Source organism: Phascolarctos cinereus, unplaced genomic scaffold (genome assembly GCF_003287225.1).
Source record: "Phascolarctos cinereus isolate Bilbo 61053 unplaced genomic scaffold, phaCin_HiC Scaffold_4;HRSCAF=312, whole genome shotgun sequence".
NCBI lineage: Eukaryota > Metazoa > Chordata > Mammalia > Diprotodontia > Phascolarctidae > Phascolarctos > Phascolarctos cinereus.
In genome coordinates this window covers 726,077,886-726,094,450 of record NW_027555847.1, presented here as the reverse complement: position 1 = coordinate 726,094,450, position 16,565 = coordinate 726,077,886, and the positions used below count along the sequence as shown (strand labels likewise).

Below are 16,565 nucleotides of genomic sequence, written 5' to 3'. Positions count from 1 at the left end.
GTAGGGGACAGTGTTGCCTGACCGGGCTGAGAAGAGTGAGCAGTCCAGATGACACTGAATCAGGCAAACCGGGAGACAGGATAAGACCAAAACAGGGAAGTTTGGAGGGAAAGAAAATGCCTCCGTTCTAGACACCTCGAAGGGGAGGAGCCTCCAGGACACTTGGCAGCCAGATGCTCTGGGCAGGAACTGACAGATCTGGGGGGGGTCACCAGACAGTCACCAAGAGCGTCTGGAGAAGAAGAGAAGGAGGCCGAGGGCACAGCCCCAGGTGTCATCTGGATAAACAAAGGGAGTGCAGCCCCCCAGAGAGAGAAGGGGATGGACAGAGCCCATACAGCATGGCCCCTTCCCACCCAGCAGTGACCCCAGACGGCTGGGGAGGACGCCAGCATCCCCGAGGGGACCTCTGAGAACACTCGTGTTCCTTCCCCCTGCCCCCACTGCTCTCGCCTCCGTCCTCCCGAAGGCCTGATCTCAAGCCCTCCCACTCCCCGCTGGCCCTCACCTCACCAAAAGCAATCCTCCAGCTGGGTCTGACCAGGGCCGAGCACAGCAGGCCCTCCTTCCTCTGGCCCTCCAGTGGTCTGCCACTACCCAAGGCAGGAGAGCCCAAACCTTCCCCTCGTCGCTCGGGGGGTCTGCCTCGAGGACACCCACTACTCAGTTCTGCAGCTCACGCCCAGCCCAGCTCCCAGGGCTCTTAGCCACATGACCCTGGGCAAGTACCAACCTCCCACAGCCTCAGTTTCCCCATCTGTAAAATTTGGCCATAACAGCATCATAGGGCTGAGGTGGAGGGGGCAGGCAAAGAACATGCCAAGCTCCCACTGGAAACCTTGCTGCTCCCCTCTCAGCCCCCCCCACCTCACTCCCTTTCTAGGAAGACTCCTGTACAGTCGGATAGCCCCCCAGACAAGAACAAGTGATACACGGTTCAGAACAGGTTTGTAAACACCTGCAGCACGGAAGGCCAGGCCCAGTCCTAGGGCATCGCCCATCCCCCCCCAGGGCAGGGCAGCTAGGTGACCCAGGAGGCAGGGAAGCAGACACCCAGGGCCTGTGGGAGCCTAGGCAAGCCACGCAGGAGTGAGACACCGGGTGCGAAGCCCTCTGCGCACTACAGTAGCTCTCCTCATCGGCGTCCTTCTCACTCTGGCCTGGCCCAGCCACCTCTACCTGGACCACTGTGCCTGGCTTTGCAAGAGGGACCCTGGTCACCGGGAGCCTATCTAGAGGAGGGTGTGCAGACATCATGGGGAGGAAGCTCACGATCAGTGACTGAGGACCAGCTCTACTACCTGGGGCTGCAAAGGCTCGGGAGGCTGAGAGCTCTGACACCAGAAGGGGAGAGATTAGGCAGAACAAGATGGACAGAAGCCGCAAAGAGGCGAACCCCGGCGTGACGCGGAGCAGCCAGCCCAGGAGGCAGCATGACGCCTGGCCTCCCCATCCTGCGGCCTCCACGTCCCTCCCAGGAAGGAGCGTCTCCTCGCCTCTCTGGGTCACGGCTGCCCAGCCTCCCAGGCCCTGCTGGACCCTGACCCTGAAGACACGTGTGTGAACGGGGGGCACCAGCTGAATCGCGCCCTAAAGGACTGAGGGGTTTCCGTCCAGACGGCAACAGCGCCTACAGGCACCTGGCTCTGCCGCCCTCGGGAGTCCCCGACACCAGCCGCCTGAAAAGGTGCACCTACCTCCAACATCGGGACTCGGCACGGAAGCCTCGGACATTGTTGTCCCCGCCAATCAAGTACACAAAGTTACGCAGTACGGCCACGCCCTGATTGGACATGCGGGGTGCCAGGGCGGCGGTGAAGTGGCGCCACTCCCCCAGCGTGGGGTGCAGGTACTTGGCCTGGTCGCTGAGGACCGTGGAGGGGGTCGAGTGCATGCCCCCAAAGCCCACCACGCAGCGGAACTCGGAGCGCAGGGCCGTATGGGAGCTCTGCAGGCTGGGCTGCAGGATCTCCTGGCGGTGGTAGCGCAGGGCGCTGCCCACTGTGTCTCGCAGCGGGCATGGGCTCAGCTCATCATGGAGCTTCTGCAGGAGCGGAAGCTCCATGAGGGGGAAGCGCACAGTCTCCAGTAGCTTGGGCGGCTCCAGCAGAGACACCTGGCCGCTCTCGATCTGCTCCTGGCTGTAGTGGTAGAGCAGCGCGCCCTCGTAGACCTCGCTCTCGCAGCTGACCTCCAGCCGGTCGCTGCTGAGCAGGGCATAGACCTTGTCGAGGGGCAGCTGGCGGTACCTGTCAGTCCTACAGAAGGCCACAAAGTTCCTGAGGACGTAGGAGTCAAGCTGCTCCGTCAGCCGGCCCAGCTCGAAGAGGTCGGCCAGCTTGTACACATCCAGAATGTTCTCATCGTCCACCCAGGACATGAGGAAGTCGCAGCAGAAACGGATGATTTCTGGGATCTGAGGGAGCAAGAGAGAGCGAGAGAGAGCGAGCTCACTGAGGGAGGCCGGGCTGAGTCCTCCGGAAGCCCTTGGGGCCAGCCCTCAGCCGGGGAAGCCCCAGACGCCAGCAGGGCCCTGGAGAGCACCGAGGCAGCAGCTTCCCTGCGGAGGCCCATGGAGGGACTGGCCCTGCTCTGAGAAGCCACACAGCTCCCCAGCACGGTCACTGTCAGCCTCGTTTTGCTCTGATTGAGCACCATGGCAAAAACAAATCTATTTTCACAGGGGGATCTGTTACATTTTCTGACATTAAAATGTTGGAAAATCTTTGGGATTTAGGAACCAACCCCCTAGCCCAATCCCATCATTTTACAAGAGGGGAAACTGAGTCCTACTGATGAAACGACCTGCCTAGCAATCACACTGGCAAAGGTGTGACTGTATTGTGGGCCCTCTGCCTCTGCCCCTAGACGTCCCCAGGCCGGAGGTGGACCCTGGGGCTGCTCGACAGAGCCCAGACAGCGGTCAGGACCTGTGCTCCCCAAAGTATTCCACAACCCGTCCCCCTACCCCCAACACACACCCCGGAACGATGGCCAGGACTGTTCTCAGGGACACCCTGACATTGAAGAGCTGGTCCTGCTCCCAAAGTTCTTCCCTCAACCCTGCAACAGGTGAAGGACAGCCAAGGAGGCCACAGAGCGCAGGGCCCGGAGTCATCTGCCCGTTCAAAACAGGCCTCAGACACCGACCAGCCATGTGACCCTGGCCAAGTCACGTCACCCTGTTTGCCCCAGTTTCCTCATCTGTACAATGAGCTGGAGAAGGAAATAGCAAACTACTCTGGTATCTCTACCAAAAAAACCCCAGATAGGTCATGAAGAGGGGGATACGACCAAAAAGGACCCAATGATGTCGACCACGACAAAGATTTGTCTGAAACCAAATGGCCCCTGAGGCCATGCCCCTAGTTAGTCCCCTAGCCCACCCCCCACCTCCAGGCCCTAAGGACAGCATGAGCAGGCTAGCAGGGCCTCTCTGGACATCTGGCTGCAGGCTGCTAAGGGCGGCATTTCAGCTGGTCTGAAGTTCAGAACCTTCACTGCCATTCTTGGAGACAGGGGTGCCTGAGCTGAGCTGGGAGCGAGCCTCACTCCCTGCTCTCCTGCCAATCGATGGACAACCCCATCACCTCCCTGGGCGGTGGGCCCTCAGGTGCCAAGAGAGCTGAGCTGACTATCTCTACAGAGTTTCTAATGCTAACACTCAGAGACTGTAGGCCATGAAGGCAAGCCCCTGTCTATCTGTTCTGTGCCATCCCTAACACCACGAGGCCTCGGCCAAGCCAACTGCCCTCACTCACTCATCTACGAAATGGGAATAAGGTCATCTCACTGAGAGGTTAGGAAGTTAAACCACCGAGGACCTTCAAGGACTCAAGAGAAATGTCATGGCATCACAACTATGGTTCTATCTTCTCCTACTGCAAAACCTGAAGAATTCCATAGGAAAATGCACCTTAACTGGTCATGTGAAGGTCCACCAGTAGAGCCAGGAGCGGGGACTTCATGGGCATAGGCAGGCAGAGAACGCCTGTCCAACTCAGCAGAGGGGCCCTGGCTGCAGAGCTGGCCAGGAAGAACAGGGCAAAGGCCATCTCCCCGTCCAGAATTTCAAAGGCCAAAGCTGGTCAGAGCCGACGGACTGACGGACGGACTGATGGGCCGGCCGGCAGCCCAGGAGGGGAGGGGGCACAGCAGCCAGGACCCACCAGGCCTCCCCCACATGTTCCCAACCCCCACCTGCGCCTTGTCACCCTCAACAACACAAAGAAACAAAGAACCGCACCACGCGAACAGTTTTCTGCTCCTGTTCTTCATTTTAGAAACTTCTCCATGGAACGCTGAAACTCCGTTTTGGAAATTCTAGACTGAATAAGTCCCTGGTTCCTTTTTTTTAATCTGTGGGACAGAGGCCTTCAAAGCAAAGGCTCCCCAATACTGTGAGAGACAGAGACACAAAGATAGAGACTCAGAAACAGAGCCTCAGAGACAGAGACTCAGAGCCAGAGCCTCAGAGACAGAGACACAGAGACAGAGCCTCAGAGACAGAGACAGAGAGTCAGAGACAGAGACAAAGAGTCAAAGACAGAGTCAGAGACAAAGAGACAGAGACACAGAGTCAGAGACAAAGAGGATGCTTGCTCCCATGTGTGAATCGACGCAGAGGGACCATGGCTGAGCACCAGAGCAAACTGCACCAGTGAGGAGGATGGAGCCACAGTTGCAAGGGGCAATCCCAATGCAAGCGTTACTGAAATGAAGGAGGGAAAGCGTTTCCCAGAAGGAGCTGGTCCACGGCATTCAAAGCGAATGAGGGCAGAGAAGGGGCAAGCCCCCCGAAGGACGAGGTGGCAGACAATGTCAGCAGAGCAGAAAGGACAGAAGGGAGATCACAAGAAACCACGAGGACAAAGGCAGCAAACAGCAGGAGGAGGCTGCAGTGGCGGCATGAAGCAAAGCTAACAGAAGCGTGTGGTAGCTAATGGCAAAGGGAGAGAGTGGAGAAGAAAGGGCTCGGGGTGAGAGCAGGGCCCCAAGCGGGGCCTAGGCACCAGTGCCAATGCCAAGGAAGGCCCTGTAGGCAAAGCCTCTGGTGCAAAGGCCCCATTTCTTCCGTCTCTCCCTTTCTTTCATCCAGCCATGGGTCTCACCTGAAGCTGGCAGGCAGCCACCAGGGTCTCCTGGACATTGTGCAGACTGAGCTCCAGCTCTGACGTGTAAATGAAATTCAGAATCTGGCACATGGCATTATAGGAAACGCCATGGATCAGGACCTCTTCCTGCTCCATCTCGCGCAGTCCTCCGGCAAACATGCCCCTGAAACACAAAGACACAAAGGAAGAGGAGGTGAAGGCCACGTGCCCTGTACGTTGAGGACTGAGGCGAGAAGGGGACAAAAGGCCATCTGGAAAGATGCCCAGAGACCAAATGACTCAGTCTGGGAATTCCTAAAGGCACTGCCAAGGTCAGAGGGGGAGGGATGGCCTTTGGGTGGGCTTGACGTGACAGAATGCTGCCCAAGGTGGCCAGGACTGGCCTGGGCGAAGAAGAGGGAGGCCACACAAGTATCTACCCAAAGGTACCACCCTTGGGGCCAGCCTTCCTGCACTAAGCTGCCCTCCCCTGAGCCAGGCCACGCCACAGATGGCCGAGCCACATTCTGTCCACAGCGGCAGCTCCATGGGTGACCTCCACACAGCGAGGACCGCAGCTGGCAATGAGCCACACACAGCCAAGCAGAAGAACCTATGGACCCACTCCACACTTCACCAGGGCAGACATTTATGGCCCAAATGACTTCTCCCCTCTCTGGCTACTGATGAATTGAAAGGCTAGGTTAGAATCCGGTCATAAAGAGAGACAGGTTCTATTCAAAGGAGGCTCTGCAAGCCATCCAAAAGCCCGGTGCCACACCTAGCAGCCCGCCCTTTCCCCAGCCTCCTGGAAGGCAGCTGCTCCCAACAGCGCCACCTCCTCCTTCAGCGTACACAGCCCAGGCTTTGGCCCCGCGTCCCCAGCGGTGTGGTTTCGGCTTCCCATCGGCCATCCTTCTCTATTTAACTGGCCGGCACCCTCTATGCCTATCCCCGTACTGCCCCACAGGCTCCTGATAGGGAAGGGAATAAGCACTTATATAACGCTTACTATGTACCAGGCAGCAGGCATGGTGCCAAGTGCTTGACAAACGGCATCTCATTTGACCCTCACAACAGCCCTGCGAGGGAAGTCCTGTCATCACCTGCATTTTACAGCGGGGGAAACTGAGGCAAACAAAGGTTCAGTGAGCCGCTGGGGGTCACAAAGCCATAAGTATCTGAGTGCGGATTTGAGCTCTGGTCTTCCCGACCCCGGGCCCACAGCTTTATCCCCTGCACCACCAGCTCCCCCAGTGGCAGGTCAGTCAAACACCATCGAATCTGGGTTTCACCAGGACTCTCAGAAAGCCTGTGGAAGGGCATACATGTGTGAGCATGTGCAGCAGCAGGCTGGGGCAGGAAGGCACAACCAGCAGTGAAGAGCCAGGGGACCAGAATTCAAGTCTCCTCCCTGCCCTTAGTTAAGTCACTCACTGTCCTCTGCTGTCAGATGGGGTGGGCCTGGGGGGAATGTAGACCAGCTGACTTCCAAGGCACTGTCCCTAGATCCTCTGCTCCAGAGACCTGACCCTTCTGGTTCACACGCTCTAGGACCCCCAGATCTCCCTGGTTCCTAGCAGGCCTCTCAGTACAGCTCCCACAGACAGAAGGGACCAGACTCTCACTGAGGGCAGGGGGCCCAGGCTGACTCAGTAACCGGATCCTGTCAACCTCGAGCTCTGGGGAGGGAGGTAGGGCAGAGAGGCTTTGGATGGCGCAGGCCCCAGAGAGGAGATTCTACCGCCAGTGACGCCTGAACATTCCCATTCCGGAGGTCAGGTAAAGCACAACAGCCACGTCACCCAACTGCTCTCTCACTAGGGTCCCTCCCAAGGCTGTTGTGTGCTAAGAACGCCATTGGCACCGAGACAGCAGACAGCCACAATGTCCTCTGAGGGTGTCACTGCTCTGGTCAAGAACCCTGAGGAGCTCCCTAGTGTCATCAGGACAAACAGGCCCTCCAGCCTTTCCAGGCTTCTGTCTCACTGCCTCGGCACCAAGCCACCTCCACAAACGCTGTCCTATGTCCCATCTGTGCACCTCAGCCCAGGCTCTCCTGCGGGCCTAGAACAGCTCTCACAGTCTCTGGCTTCTTTCGTGGCTCAGCCCAGGCGCCACTTCCTCCAGGAAGCCTTGCCTGATCCCCTCTCTCTTCAAATTACCAAGTCAAGTCCATACGTGTCTGTTGAAGGCTAGGCCCCTGTGAGAGAAGGAGGTCCTGTTTTGAATCTTGCCTCTGACTTGGCAGTACCTCAGACAGGGCCTCACCAAGAGCAGGGGCTCCCAAACTGCTCGTGTAGTTAGACTCTGCTTTGTTTTCCTTTTTATTCTCTGTTTTAAGGGATGGTTCCCTGGGCTGAGGAGAAGGGAAGGGTGCAATGCAAAAAACAATCACCGAAAATTCACTTGTGAAAAACGGTTCTCTGTTCAGGTCGAATCCTGCTGGCAAAGGCTCAGCTGATATGTTCTCAAGAAGCAAAAAGATTATCCAGCCTCTGACCCACAGCAGAAGGTCACATCCTGATGACGGAGTAAGACAAGTGCTCGCGAGGACATGACAATGTATGGTTACAAACAGCATGGCTAGAACTCATTTACTTCTAATGAATGCAACAAACACGTATTTAGCACATGCTCTGTGGAGGCCGGGCGCTACAGGAAAGACCGTCTCTCCCAAAGGAGCTTAGAGTCCCTGGACACAAGAACCCCGTGGCACTCCCACACCGTGACAGGGGTCTGCAAGCAGGGCTGTAGGCAGGAAAGGGGCTGTACAACTGACAACACACATGTTGTGGAAGGAACTCCGGGCTTTCAGCTGGAAAGGGGGCACTAGGGGGAAGCGCATCAGCTCCCTCCACTCCCGGGATCCGCCCTCCGGCACCTCAACCTCACCATGTCCCAAAGGACGACACCCCTCCTTTGTGCCTTCCCTGTACTGGCAAGAGCACCACCATCCCCCTCAGCTCCTCCCACGCCCTCCCGGGTACCAAGGCCTGGCCAGGCACCTCTCCCCTGGTCGCTGCCACTTCCCTGGTGCCAGCTTTCATCCCTCACACCTGGACTATTGCCATGGCCTGGGGTGGGGGTGGGAGTCCCTCCCCAAAGGGCTTCTCCTGAAGCCCGGGTCTGACCACATCCCGCTTCTCCTCAAGCACTCTCTCAGCTCCCTATCACCTTCAGGGCCCGACACAAAGGATTCAGTCTGGTGCTCTACAGCCAGGGCGCCTCCATTCTCCCGTCTCCACAGCGCCCCTCCGCTCTGCCTCCTGGTTCTTCAAGACTCATCTCCAATCCCGCCTTCCTCCAGTGGTCTTGGCCCTGACCCCTCACCACCTGCTGGCGCATCGCCTGAGAATGCCCACCATCCAGGCTGCGGCGACCGTGGCTGTGCAGGGCTGCTGGCAGGCTGAGGACAGGGACCGTGGGCGTGCTCTCCTCTGTACTGTGGCAGAGAGGAAGCTACTTAGAAATGCTTGTTGATGGACTCAGCTCCGTCTTAACCAAAGGGCCGCCACACACAGGAGGACCGCAGCCTGCTGTGTCGCTCTGGAGAGGAGGTTCATTCAGGCTCCACGGAAAGAGTCAGGTTCTAGCAGCCAGAGCTGCCCGAGGCCATGATGGGCAGCCCAGCGCCAGTACCTGGCACAAGCCGAGCCCACGTGTCCAGAGACACATGTACAAAGTACAGAGAAATGAACAATTGCTCTTCCAAAGAAGTTACTTTCTACTGGAAGATGCAAGTCCAGATAAAAACACATTCAGAGAGGAACCACAGATACAAACCCAGAAGTCAAGGGAAGGCAGCACAGGCCCAGAGGGCACGGACGGAGATGGCAGACGGAACAGAGAAAGGGCAGTGTGGCTGGACCACTTGGGAGGGGGCTGAGGCCCGCTGAGGAAAGGCTTTGAAAGCTAACAGGGGACCTAAATCTTAATCTGGAGGCAGTAAGAAGCCACTGCTGAGGAGGACAGTCAGCTGCTCAGCTCTGTGTCTAATGAAAGTCACTCTGGCAGCAGCATGGAGGATGTTCTGGAGGCAGAAAAACCAATCGGGAGCTGCTGGATCATCCAGAGGAGATGTGGTGAGGGCCCGACCCAAGGCGGCCAGATGGGAGATGCTGTCAGAGGAGAAACAGAAACTGGACTGGATATGGCGGGGGGGTGGGAGGCAGACAGAGCAAGGAGTCAAGGAGAACGCAGGCCACGACCCTGGAAGACTGAACCAATGGCTATGGACCATTGGCATCAAGGGGTGACGTCCTGGCTCGCCCACGCACCGGACTGAAGTGAGGCAGAGCAGCACAAAGCGGTCAGCCTCACTCTCTGCTCCACAGTCACCAAGTCCGGGGGCAAGACAAAAGTCAGGACGACAGCCCGGGATGCAGTAGATGACAGCCTTCACCATCTGACCAAGCTCTGAGCTCCCCCCAGAGCCTGCTTCAGCCGCCTTTGTGACCGCTGAACAAATCCTTCTTGTCTGCCCATTCTACCAGGGAAAGTCTTCACATGCTTGGGGTAGACATCCCACTAACTCACCAATGGGTTTGAGGTCTGTCAGTTCCCCTTAACCTAGCTGAACCTGTCTGCCAAGATGGTTTTCCGGGGTGTGGCCGCTGCACATGCTCCAGCTCCCTGGAGCCACAGTTGGGTGAAAGGTAGACCAAAGGTGGAGGAGCAGCCCTCCCCCCAGAGGGGCGGGTCCCCTCTGAACACTCCATACATCCCTGTACCTAGACACCACTGTGGACAGGGTGCCACCAGCTGTATAACCCCGGGAGAGTCACTTAATGTCTGTCAGGCTGCTTCCTCCTCTGTAGAAGGGGGGGTAAGGGTTGTCATGAAGACAAATGGCTTTTAAAGACAAAGGACAGTTTGGAAGATGGGCAGATTTGAGGGGGAAAGGCAACGAGTTCAATTCTGGCCGTGTTAAGTTTAAGATGCCCCTGGGACAGCTATCCCATCTGAAATGTCTACGAGGCAACTGGTGCTAAAATAAGAAGCTCAAAGAACTCACTATTTAACAAAAACTGCTGGGAAACTGGAAAAGAGTACGGCAGAAACTGGGCACAGAGCAACACCTCACACCCCATACCAAGATAAAGTCAAAATGGGTACATGATTTAGATATAAAGACTGACACTACGAGCAAACTAGGAGAGCAAGGAATAGTTTACCTGTCAGATCTATGGAGAAGGGAAGAATTTATGGCCAAACAGGAGATAGAGAACACCATGAAATGCAAATTGGATGACTCTGATTACATTAAATCAAAAAGCTTTTGCACAAACAAAGCCAATGCGACCAAGATTAGGAGGGAAGCAGAAAGCTGGGAAACAATTTTTACAACCAGTGTCTCTGATAATGGCCTCAATTCTAAAATATCTAGAGAACGGAGTCAAATTTATCAGAATACAAGGAATTCCCCAACTGATAAATGGTCAAAGGACATGAACAGGCAGGTCTCAGATGAAGAAATTAAAGCCATCTATAGTCATATGAAAAAATGCTCTAAATCACTATTGATTAGAGAAATGCAAATCAAAACAACTCTGAGGTACCATCTCACACCTATCAGATTGGCCAAGATGACAAAACAGGAAAGTGATAAATGTTGGAGAAGATGTGGGAAAATCGGAACACTAATACATTGTTGGTGGAGTTGTGAAATGATCCAACCACTTTGGAGAACAATTTGGAACTATGCCCAAAGGGCTACAAAAATGTGCATACCCTTTGACCCAGCAACAGCACTTCTAGGGCTGTATCCCAAAGAGATCATACAAATGGGAAAAGGACCCATATGTACAAAAATATTTATAGCAGCTCTTTTTGTAGTGACAAAGAATTGGAAATTGGAGAGGATGCCCATCAATGGGGGAAATGGCTGAACAAGCTGTGGTATATAAATGTAATGGAATACTATTGAGCTGTAAGAAGTGATGAGCATAGGGGCAGCTAGGTGGCGCAGTGGATAGAGCTCCGGACTTGAAGTCAGGAGGACCTGAGTTTAAATCCGACCTCAGATACATAACACTCACTAGCTGTGTGGCCCTGGGCAAGTCACTTAACCCCATTGCCCCATTAAAAAAATAAAATAAAATAAAAAATAAAATAAAGAAATGATGAGCAGGTGGACTTCAGAAAAACCTGGAAGGACTTACATGAACTGATGCTGAGTAAGTGAGAAGAACCAGGAGAGCATTGTACACGGTAACGGCCATGTCGTGCGATGACTAACTTTGACAGACTTAGCTCTTCTCAGCAATGCAAGGATCTAAGACAATCCCAAAATGCTATCCACACCCAGAGAAAGAACCACAGAGTGTGAATGCAGATCAAAGCAGACTATCTGCTCTCTTTTTCTTTTGTTGTTTTGTTTTGATTTTTCTTTCTCGTGGTTCCTCTCATTGGTTCTAATTCTCCCTTACATCATATGAAAGTGATATAATGTGAACATATGCTTAATATGAATGTAATAGGGCCTATATCAAATCGCATGCTCTCTTGGGGAGGGGGGAGGGAGGAGGAGAGAGAGGGGGAGAAAATTTGAAACTCAAAATCTTATGGAAGTGAATGTTGAAAACTAAAAATTAATAAATTAATTGTTTCATTAAAAAAAAAAAAGAAACAGCAGCTCAGGGCAGAGACGGGGTCCAGATAAGTGGATCTGATCCTTAAACCCAGGGGAGCTTACCCAAAGAGAGGGCCTAGAGCGAAGAGGGCCTAGGACAGAACCTCAGGGCTCACTCCCATCAGGGAGCATGAGCCAGATGACGAGCTGGCAAAGAAGCCTGAGAAGGGTGGCCAGACAAGGGCAATGCCACCAAAGCCCAGAAAGCCGAGGCTATCCAGGGAAAGGGGGTCAGCAGGGACAGACGTGGCAGGGAGGTCAAGGGTCAGGACTAACGACAAGCATTCCGATTCGGCAGCTAAGAGAGATGACCAGTGAATCTCAGCAAGCAGCCTCAGCCCAGTGTCAAGGCAGGGAGCCAGACTCAAAGTGTGCAGGAGTAGGAGGGTAGGGAGCGCAGGCATCCAGCAGAGGCAGCTCGGTGGAAGCGCGCAGCCGGAACGGGAAGGGATGTGGAGCGGCCAGCAAGGTCGGGTCCAAGGTTGGTAAGGACGGGGGACACAGGGGCGTGTTTGAATGCAGCAAGGAATGAACGTAGATGGGGGAGAGAGGACAGGAAAGAAAGAAGCAGAGAAGAGGCACGGTAGAGGACTCCATCTGCCGGAGAAGGTGCAGGAAATGGGATCAATGCACATGTAGAAGGACTGGCCTTTGCAAGAAGAAGGGAGAGAGAGAGAGAACAGGGATGATGGCAAGAAGTTCTGAGACAGGTCAAAGGATACGAACAGGCAGTTTTCAGAGAAAGAAAACAAAGCTATCAACTGCCATAGGAAAAAATGTTCTAAATCACTAATAATTTTGTGGTTCATGCCCAACTCTTCATGCCCCTATCTGGGGTTTTCTTGGCAAAGATACTAGAGTGGTTTGCCATTTCCTTCTCTAGCTCATCTGACAGATGAGGAAACTGAGGCAAACGAAGTGACTTGCCCAGGGTCACACAGTTAGTAAATGTCAGGGGCCAGATTTGAACTCAGGAAGAGGAGTCTTCCTGACTTCAGGCCTGGAGCTCTGTGCACTATGGCACCCCCTAGCCAACCCAGTAATAATTAGAGAACTGTAAATTAAAATCACTCTGAGGTACCAACTCACAGCCATCAGAATGGCAAAGATGACAGAAAAAAGGAAAGTAACAAATGCTGGAGGAGACGTGAGAAAACAGGCACATTAATGCACAGTCCTGAACTAGTCCGACCATTCAGGAAGCCCATTTGGGACATCGGGCACAAGGCCATCACAGCCTTCTGACCCAGCGAGACTGCTGCTAGGTCTACACCCCAAACAGACCGAGAGAGAGGAGACACAGGCACATGCACAAATATGGCTGGCAGCTCTGGTTGTGCTGGCAGTGGGGATGCCCAGCAGCTGGGGAATGGCTAGACAAGATGGAACACTACCATGCTGTACGAAATGATGAGCAGGATGGTTTCAGAAAAACCTGGGAAGATCTATATGAACTGATCCAGAGGGAAGTGAGCAGAACCAGGGGAACACTGCATAGCAACAGCAACACTGTAACACTGATGAATGTGAAAGACTTGGGAACGGTGCTCCGCAGGATGACCCACCCCCAATGCCAAAGGACTTGTGATGAAAGATGCTACCCTTGTCCAGAGCAAGGGCTGACAGCTTCAAGGGGCACAGTGAAGCTTGCTTGCTTTTTCTTACCTTTTTTTGAAGCGAGGGGCTAATGCAGAAATTTGGCTATGGGTTTCAGGGTTTGTGGGGTTTTGTTTTTGTTTTGTTTTTTTTGCCTTTTCACTGTGTCAGGGAGAGAGAAAGGGGAGGGAATTTGGAACTAAGAAAAATTTAAAAGTGTTTTAAAAAAAGAAACAATATTGAGATAAAGGCATTGGGAAAAGAGGGAGCTAATAGCAAATGGACTCAACTGTCTCGGTAAGGGGTCAAGGTCTTCAACTGAGGGGAAGGATGTGGAGCTCTGTAGGGAAGAGAAAGCTTGGAATCATGTCTATGGGCACTGACAGGGAATCAATGAGGAAGGAAGAGGACTGCCTTGCTGCCATGAGGGTCCCGCTGAGGCTGGCTAACATGAATCCGTAGTGTACCCGTCAGCATGGTTCCTGAATAAAAGCAAAGGAAGAGGAAGCAGAGGGATGCAGCAATGAAGCCAAGAGGCAAGGGACTGAAGAGCACAGGACATAGTGGAATGGAAATGGCCAACGTCAGGACTGAGACGAAGAAACAGGAAAGCGAAGTCAGAGCAAGGCTAAGAAAGCACAGAGGGACAGAGGGATGGGAAGTCAGATGGGGGCAAAGTCAAAAGAGGCCGTGGGCACCAGGGAGGCCAAAGAACCAGGAGCTCCAGGAGCTCGAGTGCATCTATGTGAACCATAAAGTCTCCCAGTACAAAGGTGGTTGTGGAGGAAAGGAAGATGGTGGGACAGGAGCTAAGCTCCTTGAGAAAGGAGAGAGAATGGCCTGGGAGTCAGTATACTACAACCACTATCATTTGGACTGGGTAGAAAATGTGGATTGGGTGGACTTCATGGAGAATCAAAGTGACGGGGGGAGTGAGGAGTATTCCTTAAGAGGCAGGCAGTGAGCTACCAGTCACTGCAGGTATTCAACAGAGGTCAGACAATCCCTTGTAAGGGGGGAATGCCACATAAAGGGCTCCTACTCCAGGACATCTAAGGTCTCCGGCACCTCTGGAATGGGGGCAAGTTACCAAGAGACAGAGCAAACATGAGTTGCACAGATTGCTGCACTGGACACCCCACCCCACACACTCTTCCCAAAGTCTGGCTGTTCTAAGCATAAAAGAAAAAAAGAAAGAAAAAAAAATGAAGTCGCTGCATCAAACTCACCGGAAGTAGTCACAGGACGCGGCCAGGAGGATGCGATGGGCTTCTATTTGCTTGCCTTCCACCACCAAGACAACGTCAAAGAGGATCCCGCTGTCTCGCAGGGCCAACAGCCCGCTGAGCAGGGACTGAGAATGCTGCGCGCTCCGGTAGGTGTTGCTGTTGCAGTGCTGAGCCATGGGCTCGGGGGCCACCTGGCCCAGCTGAGGGGGCTCCTGGTCTTCTGCCATCCCAAGCAGGGTGCCAGACAGCTAGAAGGGCACAGAACAGAACGGATGAGCGCCAGGGCAGAGGCCTCCAAAGCTGCCCCGTCCGATCTCCCGACGGCGTCCATGCTGGGTGGTCCTGGAGCCTGGTCTGAGCATCTCCAGTTGGGGCAGCCCGCTTCCCTTTGGAATGGCTCTCACCTCGGGCTCCCTCCCTTTTCTGGTCTCTGTAGCCCTTGGCTTTCACTGACCCTTCCCATACTGCGTCCCATTCAATAGGACAGGAAAGAAAGTCTAGTATTTACCATACCTATACAGCTAAGACACAAAATAAAGCGATTCATTCATCTCAGAGGGAGGTCACTACTTTTCTAATTTTCACTGATAAACCAATCGACAAGCATTTCTTTAGCTTTTACAATATGGTAAGCCCTGGGAACACAAAGAAAAAGCAACAACAACCAAAAAAAAACCCCTTTGAAATGATGAGCAGGCCGACTGCAGAGAAACCTGGAAAGACTCGTACGGACTGATGCTGAGCGAAGTAAGCAGAACCCAGAGGACGTTGTGTGATGACTAATGTTGACAGACTTAGCCCCTCTCAGCAATGCAAGGATCGGAGATATCTCCAGAGGCCTCGTGATGGAAAATGCTACCCACATCCAGAGAAAGAACTGTGGAGTCTGAATGCAGATCAAGGCAGACCGTTTGCTATTTTTTTCTTCTGCTTTGTTTTGTTTCCTCTTTCTGGTGGTTCCTCCTATCGGTTCTATTTCTTACTTACAGCATCACTAACGTGAAAATATGTTTAATAGGAATGTATGTGTATAGCCTATATCAGATTGCGCACCATCTTGGGGAGGACAGTGGGGAGGGAGGGGGAGAAAAATTTAAAACTCAAAAGCTTGTGGAAGTGATTGTTGATAAAGCAAAATAAATTAATTTAAAAAAAAAAAGAAAGAAAAACCCTTTGCCCTCAAGCAATAACATTCTAATGGAGCAAACAACATCTGTGGGGAAAGATTTATGTGAAAGACATGAAGTCTGGATGCAAAGGAAGCCCAACAAGCTGGAGAGAGCAGGAAAGGCTGCCTGCCCAAGGTGGTGGCTGGGCAGGCTCTTGATGGGAACCAGAGATTCTCAGAGATGGAAGTAAGCAAGATGAAGCACCCAAGCACCAGGGAGAGCCAGTGTGAAGCCAAAGAGGCGGGAGTATCAGACTAGAGGGGCAGCACCCACGGTGTAAGAGGGTAGAACCAGAGAGCGTGTGGATGGGAAGCAGGGGTCAAAAGCCTAGAAACGGAAGAAGGATCCAGGCTGTAAAAAGGTTTAAATGCCAAAGGAGAGTGCAGACATGATCCTAGAGGCAAAGGGGGGGGGGGCGGAGAGAGGGAGAAGAGACAGAGAGGGAGGAGAGAAGGAGAGAAGCACAGAGGGAGAGGAGAAAGAAGAAAGGGAGAGGGAGGGAGGGAGAGAAAGAATATGTGTGTTGGTGGGTTGGGAAGGGTTGACATGACAATCCCCTTAAAAATACATTTTAGAATTTCGCAAGGAACTGAGGTCAACTTCACTGGCCTAAAATGTGCCAACACCATTCTTCTTCCTTGTTTGAAAATCAGGACACTGGTTTGCCCTTCACCAATTCTGCCGTATTTTTCCTATCCCACCTCGGTCCCTCTCTCACCCAGGCTGGAAGCTCAGGGGCTATTCCAAGGCACTGTGCTATCATTCTAGGCCAGGTCGCCTGTCCTTGGGCATCCTGGTGGCCCCTGCTCCCAAGGGCGAGGGCTCACCCATTAAAGCCAAGGGC

At 53.6% G+C, this 16,565-nt stretch overlaps 1 protein-coding gene across 1 annotated transcript in view; it reads right to left on the bottom strand.

Moving 5' to 3' along the window:
• The window catches only part of KLHL22 (kelch like family member 22), a 39,412-nt gene that overhangs the window by 10,202 nt on the left and 12,645 nt on the right, over positions 1 to 16,565 (bottom strand). The window contains exons 2-4 of the mRNA XM_020996487.2: positions 14,553 to 14,800; positions 5,112 to 5,277; positions 1,698 to 2,416 (exon numbers count right to left, since the gene is read on the bottom strand). Coding sequence (XP_020852146.1) covers positions 1,698 to 2,416; positions 5,112 to 5,277; positions 14,553 to 14,779 — 1,112 coding nt within the window. The 5' untranslated portion in view covers positions 14,780 to 14,800. The remainder of the gene's footprint in view (positions 1 to 1,697; positions 2,417 to 5,111; positions 5,278 to 14,552; positions 14,801 to 16,565) is intronic.